Here is an 18,158-nt window from a genome sequence, read left to right on the forward strand (position 1 = left end):
GTCATGCTTGGGTTTTATAGTGTATGGCGCTATCCATCTCCCCAGGGTTGTATTTTCGCACTTGGTGTGCTTGTGGTCGGTATTCAGGTATTTCGTAGGTATAAGCATTATGGCTTGATGGGTATTTCCTTAATTATTGTTATGTGTGGATCGGGTGGCACGCAGCCACGGGTACGTTATTCGGATCGGGTGGCACGCCACCACGGGCATGTTGTTTGGATTGGGTTGCACGTCGCAACGGTACCATGATTGGATCGGGTTGCACGCCGCTACAGTGAGATATTGAGTACGGTTCCATATACTTATTTTTGTGTATTTGTTTCTCATTCTCTAAGAAAGGTTCATAGCATCTCTTCGACCGTTTTATTCGCTATGCGGGCTGGGTAGTTCTTTTTTTCGGAGTTCGTTCTCCCTTATGTGTCATATTCAAGTTGTAGCTTGTCGGCGCATTGATGGCGTCATATGAGATTTGGGTCAGTGTTTGAGGTAGCTTATTGCCTGAGTAGCTTGTACTGGGTGAGACGAGGTTATTGGACCTGGGATCAGTGCGATCGGAGTCATATAGGGTATATTAAAGAGCAAATATCATTATTCAGTTCAGAATGAGGTAATGGTCCTTGTCAGGAGGAGAGACTCCATGATTTGTTGATTCGACATGTGGTTATTAGTTTCTACACATCTCTTCCGTCGTGGCAGTACTTCGAGAGTTGGAACAGGACTTATATGCGTCATGAGGTGTATTGCGGGTATCAGATTCATGAAATTCCAGCTATTATGGTCGGAGAATATTATTATGGGCAACCGACTTATGTGGTACATGGTGTGACTTCAACATATGTGCATGATCATGTTTTGGTACAGTGTGTAGTGATTGATATGGTGTTCGTATGTTAGAATTAGGTCTTGTAGAGAAATTCGGAGGTTGGAATTTGGTTCTAAGGCTTATTGACTAAATAAAAGGGAGGATCTTCAGTCTGAATCAAGCTAATATGTTCAACTGGGTTGAGGTGGCATGGGTAGGTGCACGAGGTGTTAAATAGTGATTTTGGACAACTCTGGAGCAGTCCTTAGCACGTTCGAGGACGAACGTATGTTTAAGTAGGGGAGAATATAACGACCCGACCAGTCGTTTTCAGCTCTAGCATATCGTTCGGTGGTTTGATGCCTTGAGTAGCTTCACTTCATGTTTTATGACTTGTACATGTGGTCGGAATTAAATTTTGGGAAGTTCAGAGTTGATTTGGATGGAAAATTCTAATTTCGGAAGCTTTAAGTTGGAATAATTTCCTAGGGATTGACTTTTGAGTAAACGACCTCAGAATCGGGATTTGAAGGTTCCAATAGGTTCGTATGATAATTTCGAACTTGGGCGTATATTCGGGTTGAGTATCGGGTAGTCCGGGAGCATTTCGGCGCCTATTATAGAAGGTTGGCATTTTGAAAGTTTAAAAAGCTCTTAAGTTTGATTTGAAATGAATTTTGGTGTTATCTATGTTCGTTCGAAGTTTCGAGACTTGGAATAGGTTCGTATCGTGATTATGGACTTGTACGCAAAGTTTGGCATCATTCCGGAATATTTTCATATGATTCGGACACGTTCGTCGAAGTTTGAAAGTTTAAAGAAAGGTTTCGATCGTTGATTCGCAATTTTGATATTGTTTGGTGTGATTTGAGACCCCGAGTAGGTCTGTGTTATGTTATGGAACTTGTTGGTAAGTTCGGACGGGGTCCCGGGGGCCTTGGGTATGTTTCAAACGAGTCGCAGATCACTTTAGAGATTTGTTGTATTGCGAAGGGCCTGAGTACTGGTGCAATCGCACCTGCAGAAAAAAGGGTTGCAGGTGCGACGCCGCAAAAGCGGCCATGCAAGCGAAGGAGCGAATTTTGGTTGGGTAGTGATGAGACCGCAAATACATTCGTTTCGTTTCAGAAGCGGGACCGCACCTGCGTAGTGGGGCAGCACAGAAGCGGGGGCACAAATGCGCATCAGGGCCGCAGAAGCGGCCGCGCGACCTGGCCTGGGTTCTCGCAGGTGCAAGATTTGAAGCCGCAGAAGCGGCTGTCGTAGAAACGACCTTCTGGATCGCATAAGCAGAATTTTCTAGGCAGTGTGGTTTTTAAAAAATGGGGTTTGGCCCATTTTCTTTCATTCTCTCTTGGCTTGGGCGATTTTTGGAGAGCTTCAAGTGGAGATTTCATCATCTATGTCAAGGTAAGTAATTCCCACATATTGTGAGTTAAATGCATGGTTTATATGTGGATTTAAACATAGAAATGAGTAGAAATTTGAAATTTTGGTAGAAAACCTAAAAATTGGTATTTTTGGATTTTCACCACGAAATTGGACATGGTAATTAGAATAAATTATATATTTGAGTTCATGGTGTTATGGGTAAAGTCTATCTTCGAATATTTTTGGAATCCGGGCACGTAGGCCTGAGGGTTGACTTTATTGACTTTTAGAGCAGAGTTGAGAATTGTTATAAATTGTTAAATTATAAGCATTGGAGTATATTTTGATTGAGTTGCATATTGTTTGACTAGTTTCGGAATGTTTGGCTTGGAGTTGAGTGTTAGAGTGGCGTTGGAGCCGGTTATGGAACTTCGAAGCGAGGTAAGTCTCATGTCTAACCTTCTGAGGGGCAAACTACCCCTAGGTGATAATTATTGTTATGCGTAGCTAGTTGTGGGTGCTACGTACGCACGAGGTGACGAGAGTCCGTACGTAGCTAAAACATGTTTATGTCCGGGTAGACTTAGGAATTTATCATGTAATATTTGAATTGTTTGGACTCATTTTGCTGACCTAATTAATTGAATTTATAATTGAAATTGATTTACAAATAAATATATGTATACTAGGCCGAGCCTTATCACCTTGAGTTGTTGGCTAGTTATTTGAGCAACGGTAAAGATTATATTCACTTTGTGCTCATGTATTGTATTGTAAGCACGTGTCTTGTAATTCGATAATTTCCTTTCTTTCTTGTGGAGCGGGACGAACGCTTCGGCAGTATAATAGATGCATCTATGGTTCGTGTTGCTTGACCCTCGGCAGTGTACACATTATTCTGGATTGGGCCGAACAACCTCGACATAATCGTGCGTTATATCGCTGGTAGTCCGAACATTCACGAGATTATCCTTCCACTGATGCCCAACATTTTACATGGTACTTCTTATCCGTTGTTTATGATACTTGACATATCTAAGCTGATGAGGTAGAATACAAGACTGAGAAATTCATACTTTAAAAGAAATATTTAGAATATTAGGTAACCTACAGATTTATCCCATTATGGTTGTGTGCTTCACATCTGCGTATTGTTTTATTATATTGCTTTGTTGGACCTCTAGTAAGTGTCGATGTAGACCCCCGTCACTGCTTCTCCGGGGTTAGGCTAGATACTTACTAGGTACGCGTTGATTTACGTACTCATACTGTACTTCTGCACTAAATGTACAGGATTTGACAGGTTCATTTGGTGATCAGCCTGGCGCGTAGGCGCAGCTGTGAGGGAGACTTTATGTGAGCTGCATTCCAGGCCACGCATCGTAGTCCACAAAGTCTCCATTATTCTATTTACTTGATCCTGTCTTATTTACATTCTGGACAGATGTATTATTGTTATTGTACTCCTTAGCAAATGCTCATGCACTTGTGACACCGATTTTTGGGGGTGCTTCAGAACTTGTTATGGTTTATATTACACTGATTCACTTTCACATATTATTTTAACGAAACTGTACGTAACCACGATTTATTTTAACGTATTAACCTCGTTATCCAAGGAAGACTTATGATGTTAAAAATGATAAAATGAATAATTAGGTGTTGGCTTGCCTAACGGCGATGTTGAGCACCATCACGACCTATAGTGGATTTTGGATCGTGACAGCTTAAAAGGGTAAATAGTTTGCTCTTAATGGGAATAAAGTGATAATTCCTCCATAACTATGGCCTTTCATGTTGCTAGATCTTGTTTAATTTTTGGAGATTAATTCAGTTACAAAAGTGGTTTCTCTTTTTTTGGGTGCTATTTATCTTTAATTTCCTTCTCTTTAAACTTGCAAAATCGAAATTTGTGTGTATTCTAATTATGTGTGATCTACACCAAGAACATGTTTAGCTATAAGGAAATATTAAGTAAGATATGTTTCATAATATGTTTGTATCTTATATAATTAAAACATAAGTAAAATAAGCTATATGTGTCTAATTAAACTTTGATAATTCATATTTGCATGTTCAAATTAATAACCATTATATCCGAGATTGTATCTTTTGGTTTTCCCCTTTTCTTTCTTTTTTTTCCTTTTCCTTCGTGGCTTGCATATACTTTTTATTTTGGTTTCCCATTTGGTGTACGGTACCTGTATTGGAGCCCGATTATATTCGGATTCGCACCGATAGGGCCTCATTCGGGGGGAAGCGCTCCCTACCAAGGATTCTTCCATACCCAGGGCTCGAACTCGAGACCTCTGGTTAAGGGAAGAGCAGCCCCATCCGCTGCACCACATCCTGTGGTGGTGGCTTACGTATACTAGTTATCAATGTTTTAAAAGGCGGGGGCCTGAGGCGAGGCATTTTACCTCTAACGAGGCGAGGCGTAAGCCCTGAGACATGGGGCATAAGTCCCACAGATCTTTAAATTTTACTAATTTCAAGAATTTTAAGATAATATAAAATAAAAAATAATTATAAAAATTACATTAAAATCACAAAACTATAATAAATAATCTATTTAAAATATTTATAAATTATAATTCAACTATGAATAATACGAAAAGTATGACATATATCATAATATGCAAATTAGCTACAACGACGTTACAACTCAAACATCAAAAGTAATGTATTCGATACGAAATCTTATATGTATCTCTTAAGGAGTAATGAATCTTGAAAGAATTCCGATATTATAATTTGATTTTTTTTTAAAATACTCCTTTTATTTAAAGAGAAGTTATATAAAAACATAATTCACAATTTAAATATGATTCTCTAACATCATTTATTTTTAAGTTTCAACAAGTTAATAAAGTGACACATAATTCACCATACTATACCATGATAACTAATTATTTATAAATAGTTACTAGCTAATACTGAGCTATTCAATTAATAAGTATTGTATCTCGTAAATGTGAAAAAAAAATATTTCGGAAAAAAATTATAAAAAAATTATGGACTATTATATAATAAAGACATAACAAAAGTTAATAAATAATATTTTTTAAATAAAAGATTTATTTAAAATTTACTATCATAGCAGTCTTAGTGGATAACGTGCAATAATTTTTATTTTAATTATGATATAAAATACTCTCAACTTAATGATTTATAATTAAGAAAAAAGTAATTTTGAATAGTCAACGATTTATTACGAAAATTTGAGGATTTACAAAGTTAGTTACACACAATTGCATAAAGTTCTTCTAGGCGAGTCCAATACGCTGGACGTTGGGCGTGTCCGAGACGTAAGCCCCGATAATTAAGGTATAAGTCTCACGAAATTAAACCCCACACATAAGCCCAGGAGTATTTTACGAGTGCTTTGTCCCGGGCGAGCCCCGCGAGTCATAGTTGTGCCTTTTAAAAAAGAGCTAATTACTAGCCCATATCGTAAATATATTTAATTTCCTCCTCCAAATCTGCACCCCTTGGACCCACACGAGGACCCCACCACCCTCTCTCTATCAAGTACTATCAAGAGCAACTACTGCTTCGGGTACCGAAAAGCCCACGTTGAAAGATCCCTTTCTCGTCATGGATTCCTCGCCTTTTTTCTACTATTTCTATTCTATTCTCCCACTCTCTTTCTTTAACGTGTGTGATTGTGTGATCTTTCACACCACATGAAACTGGTGAGCGATACATATCTATGCTTCTCTCTCTGTTTGGGTCAAAGTTATAATCTGATTGAAAATCCCATCCCTTCTGTTTCAGAAACTGTGGGTCTCAGGTGCTAAGGCTACAAAGGGTGGTTGGTTTTTTACCAGCTGCCATGGACAATTCTTCCTTTGAGGGTAATTTTCTTTTCTTTTTGGCTTTATTCTGCCAAAAACAATGGCTAGTAAAGTAAGAATTTCACAAGAATATCCAATATTAAGTCAAATCAATTTTCAAGTATTGGTCAAATTAGGCAAAATACGAATTGGGACAGAGGAAGTAGCTGTGAAATTTCTGATCTGTTACTTTATCATCCTGCTAATGTTTTACTGATATATTGAATGGTGTTAATTTCATCCATTCTTTCTTTTCTTTATACATACTGTTAATTTTATTTTATCTCTTGCATACTATAGTATGAAATTTAATTACTGTTTTATATGTATAATAATTAGTTCTTGTTTTTCTCACATTGTGTAATTTTTTTTAATGTTTTGGTTTACTGAAATGGGTGGTAGAATTGGTGGTTAGTTACCTACGTACCTACTCTTCTGGGGCGAGTATAATTATTATATTTGGAAGATATCAACAATGTGATAACTATGCCATTTTCTCTGCCTACAGTGTTGTGGTCACATTTTACAATTTGTAAAGGGTTTACCTATGAGAACTGAGGAATTATGGACATGATTCCTACTTTACAATGACACGACCATATTATATGGTCAGTTTGGAAATATTCAAGGAAATGGAGTGCTATGACAATGTCAAGTCAAAGGAGAAATAGCTACATTCTCTACCTTTATCTTTCTAAAACTTTACCTAAATATTATGTACAAGAGGTAGTGTGGATGTTTAGAAGAAGGAAAAGGTAGTTCGAAACAAGTTGCAATTGTATAAAGGAAGAAGACGACCATAGTCACACATGCCCTGACATCAAATGATCACAATTCCCAATGTATAATGAATTAAGGAGTGAATTAGATGGCCAATTAAATCCCCTTAAAGTCTAGTTTCCAACGCTTCAAACCTTTCGATCATTTGGACATTCTCACAAAAAGTTAGGAACATTTTACTAAAAGCTATCTTGTCAGAGAATCCATGTGCGGGGCAGAGCAAAGCATGCACCCAAAATCAGAATGCTGTGCGTGCGGGCAATTCCAAGCCCTAAAAGCACGCATGACTACATGCCTAGGGCATATAATAGCCATGGCTACTCCCACTCCAAGAATTGTAGTGAATATAAAAGTAGCCATGGTAGGTAAGGTAAAAATCTGAGAGAACATAAAAATTTCAATGAAAAGAAAAAGGAAGGGTGTTCTGATTATTTTTGATGAAGTAAGATGCTATATTGCTGGCATCAAGAAGATGCAATAAGTACAAAAGTATGTTAACTCCATTACAACATCTTCTAAACTAAGATCAGGGAGCTAACCAAAAATATAGAGCACTGGAAAAGTAGGCTATCAAGCCAGGGTAAGAGAGCTAATAAAGTGAAGATAAAGGACAACATTATTTACAGGAGTAAAATTACTCCAACTAAAAAGATTCAGTAGACATCTAGCTTTCAAGGTGTCGTTTGGAGTTGAAATGCCATCAAAACATCTTTGTTTCCTTTTTGACCAAATACACCAAATAATTGCATGCTGGGATCATCTGCCAGATTTTCTTAATGGCCTTATCAACTTTCCAAATGTTCTAGCCTTCCTTGATGCTCTGAGGTAATGTCCAACTGACGCTAAAAACTGAGAAGAACATATGCCAGATATCAGCAACCACTGGATACTGCAGGAATAGGTGATTGATAGATTGTGAGCTTAGCTGGCACGTGTAACATCTATTAACAAGCAGAATGTTAAAAGGAAGGGGGTTCGTTTACGAGTATGTTTACGTTCCAAGGTTATTGAGTGCGCCGAAGGGATTTATTGCTTGGATAAAGCTCCGGACATGGGGACGAGAGATGTGCATATAGAGAGAGGAGGTTGAAGGAGAGGAGGCCAAGGAGATGTGAAAGTGTCATTAACGAAATTCATAATGGGATGTGCTAATTTAATTTAATTTTTATGTTTGAATGGGAGATTCTGATTCAGCTAAGATTTTTGAGATGTTAACAGTTGCGCATATCAGCATCCAATGAATTTTTTTACCGAAACAAAAAACTGATTGTTCCTTGTCTTTGTGTATGAAATTAGTGATTTTCTACGCAAACGTCAAAAGACAATGAAATTTTGTAGCAGAAGAAAAGAAATACCCTCAACATTATATCTACCAAGCATAAAATAAAAGCATTCTTCGTCATCGTTGTAATGTCTACATATCTATGCTCTTTTACTCTTTCCAAAAAAGAAAAGAACACCTTACACTAGAGATCTGCTTTGAGTCTATAGTTGTTTAGCTGATTTATAGATGAGTTAACCTTGTGTATACAAGATGTTGTTCTATGTGCATACATTTGCCGGTAATATTGTGTTTATCAAGTAAATTGGCGAGTGATTCAGTCAAAAGTTGGAATTTTCGATAATTACTCAAAAAGGAAGAGTTTTAAGATAAGCAGAAGTAAAACAAAGTATATGCACTATTAAGTTTAGTACTATAAGAAGAATGATGTTGAGATGGGATTAGACTAGACTTTGACCTTTAAATGCAGACAACTCAAATATCTAGGTTCAGTTTGCAAGAGAATGTAATGATAAATGAAGATGTAACATATTAAACTAAAGCAGGGTGGTTGAATTGGAGACAAAAGACCTACAATCTCTTGAAATTAATAAGGGCTCAGCTTAGAATAGAACAGAAAACCTACAATTTTTTTAGAATCAAACAGGGATTTAACTAACATATTAAACTAAAGCAGGGTGGTTGAATTGGAGACAGAAGACCTACAGTCTCTTGAAATTAATAAGGGCTCAGCTTAGAATAGAACAGAAAACCTACAATTTTTTAGAATCAAACAGGGATTTAACTAGGAACAGAATACACATAGAAGCAAATGACTCAAATAGGTGATACCAACTAGTTTGGATTAATGTTTATTTGTAGTTATACTTGCATTATGACTATAAGTTAGAGACTTGTATATATCAGTTTCACGATAAGTGTAAGATTTAGAGAAACTCTAATCTTAAAGATCACCAAATTTTCTTTAAAAGATAAAATATTTAGTTGTGAGATGAGTTGGACCCAAATAAAGCAGAATAAATATGAGGATTATAGCTGACTTTACTAGTTTGGGATTAGTGGCATAGTTGATCGATTGAATGATCTCTCTCTCCGTTTGTCCTATTACTTGCATTTGCCATTTGATTGCAAATAATGGCTTTTCTTTGTGTTTTCTGGTAATCTGGTTGCAGTTGAAGTATATTCCATTACTGAGGGAAGCCACAAGCAGTAAGAAAATTGAACTTAATGACTTTTTAATATAGAAAATTGAACGATATTAGCTTGAAGGCCCTTCAAAAATGAACTGAAGCTACACAAATAATTTAAAATTTTAAGAATTAAAAGAAAGAGAAGAACAGCAACGTCTCAGTTTTTATTACATTTGACTTGTCAAATGTACTTTGCTAACCATATTGGTTTTTATTGGATAGGAATTTACAAACTTGTTTGTTTGAAGTTACCTTTCCTGCTTTCTTGTTCTAGGTTTTGCATTTGATCCATCTAAGTGCAGTAAATTGAGTATGAAGGAAAAGAGGGAATTAGTTTATGAATTATCAAAGCGGTCACATGGTGCCCCTGAAATGCTGCAATCTTGGAGCCGTCAGGAGATTTTGCAGATATTGTGTGCAGAGATGGGAAAAGAAAGGAAGTATACTGGACTGACAAAATTAAAAATAATAGAAAACCTTCTGAAAATTGTATCTGAGAAGAATTCACTGGAGCATGGAAGTACATCTAATCTTGAAATGCAGCCTTCATCAGAGAGTGGTCAGAGGAGTTCCAAGAGGCAGAGGAAAGCTGAGCATCCAAGTCGTTTTCCTATTGAGGCTAATAATTCTTCAACAACAAATGTTAATAATAGTTTAGACAATGTTGTGTACTGCAAAAATTTGGCTTGCAGAGCTAAATTAAGTTGCGAAGATGCATTTTGCAAAAGGTGTTCATGTTGTATTTGCCGTAACTATGATGACAACAAGGACCCTAGTCTATGGTTGATTTGCAGCTCAGAGCCTCCTTTTCAAGGGGATTCATGTGGTATGTCATGTCACCTTGAGTGTGCCATTAAGCATGGAGAATCTGGTATTGCAACTGATAAATTAGACGAGGGCAATAATGGAATCTTTTATTGTGTATCCTGTGGAAAACCTAATGATCTACTCAGGTAACTCTTTATATTGCCTCATATCAGCGTGATCTGATGTTGTACTTTTATGAGTCCACAACAAGACATAAGATTTTTCTTTCAAATGGCATCTATATTTGTCCACATCCCAAGTTTTCTTACCTTTCTCTTTTTCCGTAATTATGTGTATTGTAGCTCTTCTGATAAAAGTACTTTTATTAACGCCTTGGCCACTTAACTTTCGTCTTGGGATTGGTATCTTGTTCTTTTGGGAATGAGTATTTCCATAGACATCAGATTTATGTTAGAACTGTGGACCATTTATCGCAACAAATAACCAACAAGAGCTTCAGAAAAGACCTAGGGTCCGTTTGGATTGGCTTAAAAAAAGTGGCTTTTAAGTTAAGTGCTTAAAAGCACTTTATAAGTGCTGGAACTTGTTTTATAAATAAACAGTTACGTGTTAGGATAAAAGTGCTGAAACTTAAAACAAGCTGATGAAGTGTTTGGTAAACAAGTGCTGGTAAGCACTTTTTCTTGTTAAAATGACTGAAATATCCTTAAAGTTGTTAACATTATAAAGAAGATGATTACCATAATATTATATTTTCTGTTCATAGCTTCAAATTCAGGGGTAACATGTAAATTCATTGAATGATATGATTTTAGAATATAGTTACACCAATTAAAAAAAAAAGGAAGGATTCAACGACCAAAAAAATTAAATGTTATGGAACCAAAAAAAGAAGCCAAAAGAACAATATTTACAAAATATTGGAATGTATCAAACATTATTTAAAAAACTATTGTTTGCTTCACGTTAAGAACTTCAAGAAATTGACAAATATTGGAGAATGGGGAAAAATAAAATAGTATGTTGTAGGGTTTTTACTTAGGGGTAATTTTGGGATTAAGAACAATTATAAGGGATAAGAATGTAATATCCTTGGTCAAAGCAATATGGCTTTTAAGCCAATTTAGAAAAAGTTGGGTTTTCCAACTTATTGGTTTTGGGTTTTCCACAAGTTAAAAACTTAAGCCCATCCAAACAGGCTCCTAATTGTAGAGAGATTTGATGGAGTTTGCTCAACTTTTTTCATAATTTTTTTCTCAATTCACTTATGAGAAGTTGCTTCTCTTTTCCAATGGCTGTTAGGCTGTACTCCTTGTGTGCGCATTTTTGCTAGCCTGAATGGAGTGTACTTTGATTTACTGTGTTAATTACAGTTATAGTTCTTATGATTAGCCGAGGGGGTGTCACAACCCCCTTTGCCTTGAGGGTGCAAATTGGAAAGGAGAAGGTAAATGGTTTCTGGTATATGAAGAATCATACCAAAGTGCCATCTATAATTTAAGTTGTTGGGCATGTTCTTACTTAAATAGGATTGATCCTAGACTTATTTCTTCAACCCAACTTCATTTTGTTTTATTCCAAGAACTCTTTCATAGTTTAATAGCAATACAGGGTATTGAAATATGATCAAAACTTTCTATTATCGTAATCGATTAGTTAACATGTTGGTTAACCGTATTCTGAAACACGAAAAAAAATCATTGGCTTATCAAATTATCTATCGAGCCGTGAAAAAGATTCAACAAAAGACAGAAACAAATCCACTATCTGTTTTACGTCAAGCAATACGTGGAGGGTTCTTTGCCTTGAGGGTGCAAATTGGAAAGGAGAAGGTAAACTGTTTCTGGTATATGAAGAATCATACCAAGTGCCATCTATAATTTAAGTTGTTGGGCATGTTCTTACTTAAATAGGATTGATCCTAGACTTATTTCTTCAACCCAACTTCATTTTGTTTTATTCCAAGAACTCTTTCATAGTTTAATAGCAATACAGGGTATTGAAATATGATCAAAACTTTCTATTGATCCGGCATGGTATTTTATTGATCATTCTCTTTTAGGGTCCCTCGTGTTATTCCAAACTTTACAAAGAGTATGGACTAATCTGTTAGTTCATCCATATGTGTAAGACTAGCTCAACCCCAAAGCGGAGTATAACAACCTAGTATAATCCCACATGTGGGGTATGAAGAGGGTAGTGTGTACGCAGACCTTACCCCTACCCTGGGGTAGGGAGGCTGTTTCCGAAATACCCTCGGCACAAGGAGATGAAAAAGAGGTAAAGGAACAGTATCAACATACGCCAGGAAGTACCAGCGACCTAGAAATCAGAAAAATAAATGGAAAAAGCAATATCAATAATTACAATGGAAAGGTACTAGGAAACCGGAGCAGAAAAATAGTACGAACACAACAAGTACCACTATCAAACTAAAGCAAGACACTAACAAACTAGCCTGACACCCACAACGGAGTAGAAAAATGCTTAACTACCTACTAACCTACGACCCTAATGCTCGCCCTCCAAACCTTTCTATCAAATGAAGAGAAGTTGAGGCATATGAAGAGAAGCACAAATGCCTCAATTAGGAGGTGTGAGAGGTTGTCCTTGGTGGGTATGAGGATAGGTAGAGCTAGGACTAAGAAGTATTGGGGAGAGGTGATTAGGCAGAACATGACGCATTTTAAGCTTATCGAGGACATGACCCATGATAAGAGGGTGTGAAGGTCGATGATTAGGGTAGAAGAATAGTAGGTAGTCGAGCGTTTTCCTTTTTCTTTCCCATACCGGGTAATATTTGTGTTAGTATTGTATCTTTCTTATTCTTAGATTGCTATTACTACTTGCTGTTTGATTGCTATCTTTCACTTTGCGTTTCTTGATATCTCGTTGTTGTTATTGTTTGTTGCCACTGCTTCTTTTCATCTTTTCTTTAGCTGAGGGTCTATCGAAGATAGCCTCTCTGCACTCTCAAGGTAGGGGTAAGGTTTCGATAGCCTCTCTGCACTCTCATGGTAGGGGTAAGGTCTGCGTACATATTACCCTCCTCAGACCTCACTTGTGGGAATTCATTAGGTTTTTTATTGTTGTTGTTGTGATGATATGTACTAACTGAAATTTCCATGATCTGGATATTAAATAATTGACTAGGGCATCTGATGGAATAAATAAGTAAACAAATAAAAAAAAATGAAACATAGGATCAAATCTATGAAATATGGAACAAGTATATAGATCAACGTCTCTGTATGAGATTGGGAAATAGTATTTCAAAGATCTTTTTACACCTTCATCTCAAAAGTGACACTTTCTATTTAGGAAGTTTAACAGATTTTTGTCACTACCTTTTTTCGTAGTCCAAACATCTTTTTAGATGCTTTATTATAGAATATTTTAATTTATGTACTTTTATGTAGTTTTAGTTTATGTATATTTAAAAAGAAATTGACAAATTCATACAAAAGATTGATCCGCGGACCTTCTTACTTGCAGCCCTGCATTATCTTGTGATGGAGGGTGTATTATTTCTCTGTGCATTTGAACGAGAATCTGCGCATCCAACAGAATCTAAAGTTAACATTATGTTGTCCAAACATTACAGTTATTATACTTTGCTTATTTTCCAGTTTCTTTGATGTTGCATGCATGTTTCTTATTTAGTGTAACCATTCATTGAGTTTTATAGCCTGTTTGGCCAAGCTTCTCCAAATTCAAAAGCACTTTTTTTTTTTAAAAAAGTGCATTTTTTTTTTCAAAGTTGAAGTGTTTGGCCAAATTTTTAGAAGAAAAAAAGTGCTTTTGAGTAGAAGCAGAAGCAGTTTTGGAGAAGCAGAAAATTGTAGCTTCTCCCCAAAAACACTTTTTTGAAAAACACTTTTGAGAAAAATACACTTAGAAGCACTTTTTAAAAGCCAAACACTAATTCCTGCTCAGAAGTGTTTTTCAAATTAATTAGTCAAAATAATCTTACTATACACTGACTCCCATAAAATATACATAAAATAAAAATAAATATTATGTTTACTATACGCTGACTCCCATAAAATAAAAAAATCTAATAAATATATATATTACATATATTTATTTTAGTAATAAAATTTATTTTACTCTCAGCAATGATTTTACGTATATTTATTTTATGTCAACGTATAGTAAATATTATGTATATAATAAAAAATCTAGATACCATTTGAGGTTATCTAGATAAAAATCATTGCAAATAAAAATTAACGGTGTTTAACATTTCTTAGTACAATGTATATTTTACGGATAGTAAATAGATAAATAGTTAATAAATTCTATGTATATTTATTATTTGCTATCTAGATAAATATGTCATCTTTATTTCTTTCGGTAAACAAGAAAATAAAGGGAATAAATATTTTGTCAGATCTTAGATTTTTATTAAAAAATAAAATGTGTTTAGTGTTATGACTAAAAATGCACTTTGTTAAAGTAAATGGACTATTAGTGCTCCATGTGGAAGAATATGTATGACTTTGAGTCTAAAGCCAAAGATAATGTATGTTTTTGGGCTTTTTTCAGTGTTATGACTAAAAGTGCACCACTTTGTTAAAGTAAATGTACTATTAGTGCTCCATGTGAAAGAATATGTATGACTTTGATTCTAAAGCCAAAGATGATGTATTGTTTTGGTCTTTTCCTCAACTGTTTCTCATCAAAAGCAGTTTTGAAAAAAAGCACTTTTGAGAAAAGCAGTTTTGAAAAAAAGCACTTCTCATAGTAAGCTGCTTTTGAATCTTGGCCAAACAGGCTATTATACAACACAACAACAACAACAACCTAGTGTAATCCCACAAGTGGGTATGGAGAGGGTTGGATGTACGCAGCCTTACCCCTACCTGGAGGGCAGAGAGACTATTTCCGATAGACCCTCGGCTAAATCCAAACAGGCTATTATGCTGGTTCAAAAATTGAGAAGCATAGATATAAGCTGTGGGTCTTCACCCCTCACTTCCTTTTGTGGACTCTTTGGAAGGATAGATTTTGACATTTTGTAAATATTATATCTGGTTGAGCCGGTTTCTGAAACAACTCGTATTTTGATGCAAACAAATCTTTGCAGATGGGATTGAAGACCTTGTACAGTTCATGAACACTAAATTCCTAACTGGTTTTATTGTATCCTCTTTTGTCCATTCTGTAGATTCTTATTGTTTTTTGTATATCAGTGTCTTCCTGTTCCCCAAAGAAGTTCAATTTTGTGCATTATCTTAGTTGGCAATTGACCTAATTATCATATCTATTTCCCTTCAAGTCTACAATAAAATGTTAAAATTTTGCTGTTGTGAAATTGATCTTCTATTGCATAATTGAATTACAGTGAACTATTTCCATGTAGAATCCATAAAGGACTAATGACATGTCTATAAGCTTTTAAGTATTGTGATATGCAAACTTGTATGATTAGAATTCAAGCTATGGTTAGTATGTAGAAATAAAGATGTTTTCTTCAATTCTTGCAGTTCTTTGAAAAAACAACTTATTACGGCAAGAGATACCAGGCGCGTAGACATATTATGTTATAGGCTTTCGTTGAGCCAAAAAATTTCAGTTGGCACCAAAAATTGCCAAAAGCTGTGTGAAGTTCTTGATGAAGCAGTAAAGAAGCTTGAAGCGGATGTAGGCCCTCTGACTGGTTTGCCTGTGAAGATGGCTAGAGGTATTGTGAACAGGCTCTCATTTGGCCCAGCTGTTCAGCAACTTTGTGGCTTGGCTATTGAGTACATAGACGCCCTGCTCTCTGAGAGAGTGTCCCAAATTCCGTCTAATTCTAAGATCAAAGGTAATACTCATTCTAATTTGAGGTTTGTTATTGGAGACATAGACACTGTCCTTATCTATTTATTGATTCTGTAGAATCCCTATCTTTTCATGTGTTACTGTGATGCCTTCATTCTTTTCTTTGTCTAAGTTTGGTGGTCATTTAAGTCAAGTGAAGTAAATACATTTACATGGGGCTATATTTTGTAGATTGCTATGTGACGGGATCAAAACTTGTCAGATTTGAAGATGTCTTTGCCTCATCTGTGACTGTTGTTTTGAGTTCTGAAGGAGCTTCTATGGAGAATGTTGTTGGTTACACTTTGTGGCATCGGAAAGCTGATGAAACGGAATATCCAGTAGAACCAACTCGGACATTGTTTTCCCCTAGCACTAGGTTTGTGCTCTCAGATCTGACTCCAGCTACAGCTTACGTTCTCAAGATCGTGTCCCTTGATAGCAAAAGAGAGCTGGGAATGTTTGAAGTTAAATTCTGCACTAGTAAAGCTGGAAATGAATTGTCTAATCTGAACTTGAAAAGCTTGGAAGTTGAGAGAAGTCAAAGTCCACCAACGAATTGCAGCAACCTTTCTAATCCTTCTTCAGTGGAGGATGAAACTAATAACATTATTCTCTGCAGCAGTGACGATGAGAACAGAAGGGATAATTGTCTTTCTTGTCGTGACAACACTGATAAAACAATTTCTGCGGACATGTGTTGCAACACAATCGCCTTTACTGGTAAAAGTCAAACAGGAAATGCAGGAGAAATGGTATCTTTCGGCGATGAGGAAGATAGCATGGTGAAAGTAAGCTCCTTGCCGAATACTGATGCTATAAACCTTGAGAACAAGCAGTGTTCAGATGTTCAAACAACAGATGAGACAAGCACCGATAATGGGTCAAATGCACCTCCGCAGACTGCCTTGGAATTTACACCAATTGTCAGTAGTGTGGAAGCTGGCTTGCCTATTACACCCTGCAAATTGGAGAATGTGAAGGGCAGCCTTGGCCGGAAAGGGAAATCGGAACATTGCAGCAAAGATCTTGATAATGGATCAGGGAAGGAGGATGGACCACAAGTTGGCAGCTCTTCGAAGAAGAGAGTTGGAGAATGGCAAGAAGAATGTACTGGAACTGGAGATAAAGATTTCGAGTATTACGTCAAAGTAGTTAGATGGTTAGAATGTGGTGAACATATTGATAAGACATTCAGGCAGAAGTTCTTAACCTGGTATAGCTTAAGAGCTACACCACAAGATGTTAGGATTGTAAAGGCATTCGTTGATAACCTTATCGAAGATCCAGCATCGCTTGCTGGGCAGCTGGTGGATACTTTCTCTGATGTTATCTCAAGCAAGAGATCCTCTGTAGTTCCTGGAGGCTTTTGTCTGAAGCTTTGGCATTAACGGATTCAGAATGGATCCTCTTCTCTCTGCTTCATGATTTATAATTGCAAATCCATGGGGTTTGTTTAGCTTAACATAATTCTTTGATTCCCAAATTGTCCTATATGATCATTATAATTCTATGTTGTAAACATTTAGACCATCTTTTATTTTTCTCACAGGTTGCTTCTGCCCAATTGATCCACATTTCTCTCTGGTGGTTATGAAGTTGGAGTTGGAATGAAAGGGATCTGCTGTAAGATTATCTGAAATAAATATCTATTGGATATTTGATTCTTTTGAACTAGAGATGTTACTTGATTTGTTAAGCATGAAGATTTTGATGTTCATTAGAAGTAGTGCCTTTAGTTTGGATGTCAAGAAGAAGATGAATATTTATGAACTGGAATGTTTTGAAGAGAAACGTATCAAAACCTTCAGTATGTGGTGCATTGCAACTTCAAAATGTAGAAGCAATTTTCTGAAGAGAGGAACCAAGGTCTTCATAATATTAGAAAATATACGAATTCAGCGCAATTTATTCATTACTTTCAAGCTAAAAACTTGTTGACTTAATATTTCCTAGCTGGGGTTGTGCTTTAACACATCACACTTCTGCTTCCATTAATACAGCTGGTTTGGATGAAGTAAACTACAACATACCCAGTGTGATCCCACAAGTAGGGTCTTGAGAGGGTAAGGTGTATGCGAACCTTATCCCCAACCTTGTATGTGTTAGACATGTTGTTTCCGATAGATCTCGGGCTCAAGAAAAGTATTTTCAGAACAAGTTTGAGAAATACAACAGTAAAAAAGTTATGATGAAAATACTGAAGAAAAAAAAGTATTGATAGCAAAATAGTAAAGATAACCAAAATAAAAAGAATAACAATGGTAATAAAACTATAGAATAAGATAATAATAATAGTAATACTGACAAGGAGAACATGTAAC

At 36.1% G+C, this 18,158-nt stretch overlaps 1 protein-coding gene across 2 annotated transcripts; it reads left to right on the top strand.

Annotated features, from left to right (window-relative positions):
• The first annotated feature begins 5,729 nt into the window (after positions 1-5,729).
• Positions 5,730-17,647, top strand: LOC107793957 (VIN3-like protein 2). Of its 2 annotated transcripts, XR_012694852.1 has the most exons (6): positions 5,731-5,868; positions 5,951-6,030; positions 9,536-10,214; positions 15,519-15,838; positions 16,027-17,284; positions 17,387-17,647. XR_012694852.1 is itself a non-coding variant. In XM_075221628.1 (5 exons), exons 2-5 carry the CDS (start codon positions 6,009-6,011, stop codon positions 17,223-17,225), a joined length of 2,220 nt encoding a protein of 739 aa, XP_075077729.1. In that variant the 5' UTR covers positions 5,730-5,868; positions 5,951-6,008; the 3' UTR covers positions 17,226-17,557. The 2 variants fall into 2 exon arrangements, 1 of the variants encoding a protein (XP_075077729.1); XM_075221628.1 differs by having other exon boundaries at positions 5,730-5,868; positions 16,027-17,557.
• The last annotated feature ends 511 nt before the right edge of the window (positions 17,648-18,158 follow it).

This window comes from Nicotiana tabacum, chromosome 9 (genome assembly GCF_000715075.1).
Source record: "Nicotiana tabacum cultivar K326 chromosome 9, ASM71507v2, whole genome shotgun sequence".
NCBI classification, from domain to species: Eukaryota; Viridiplantae; Streptophyta; class Magnoliopsida; order Solanales; family Solanaceae; genus Nicotiana; species Nicotiana tabacum.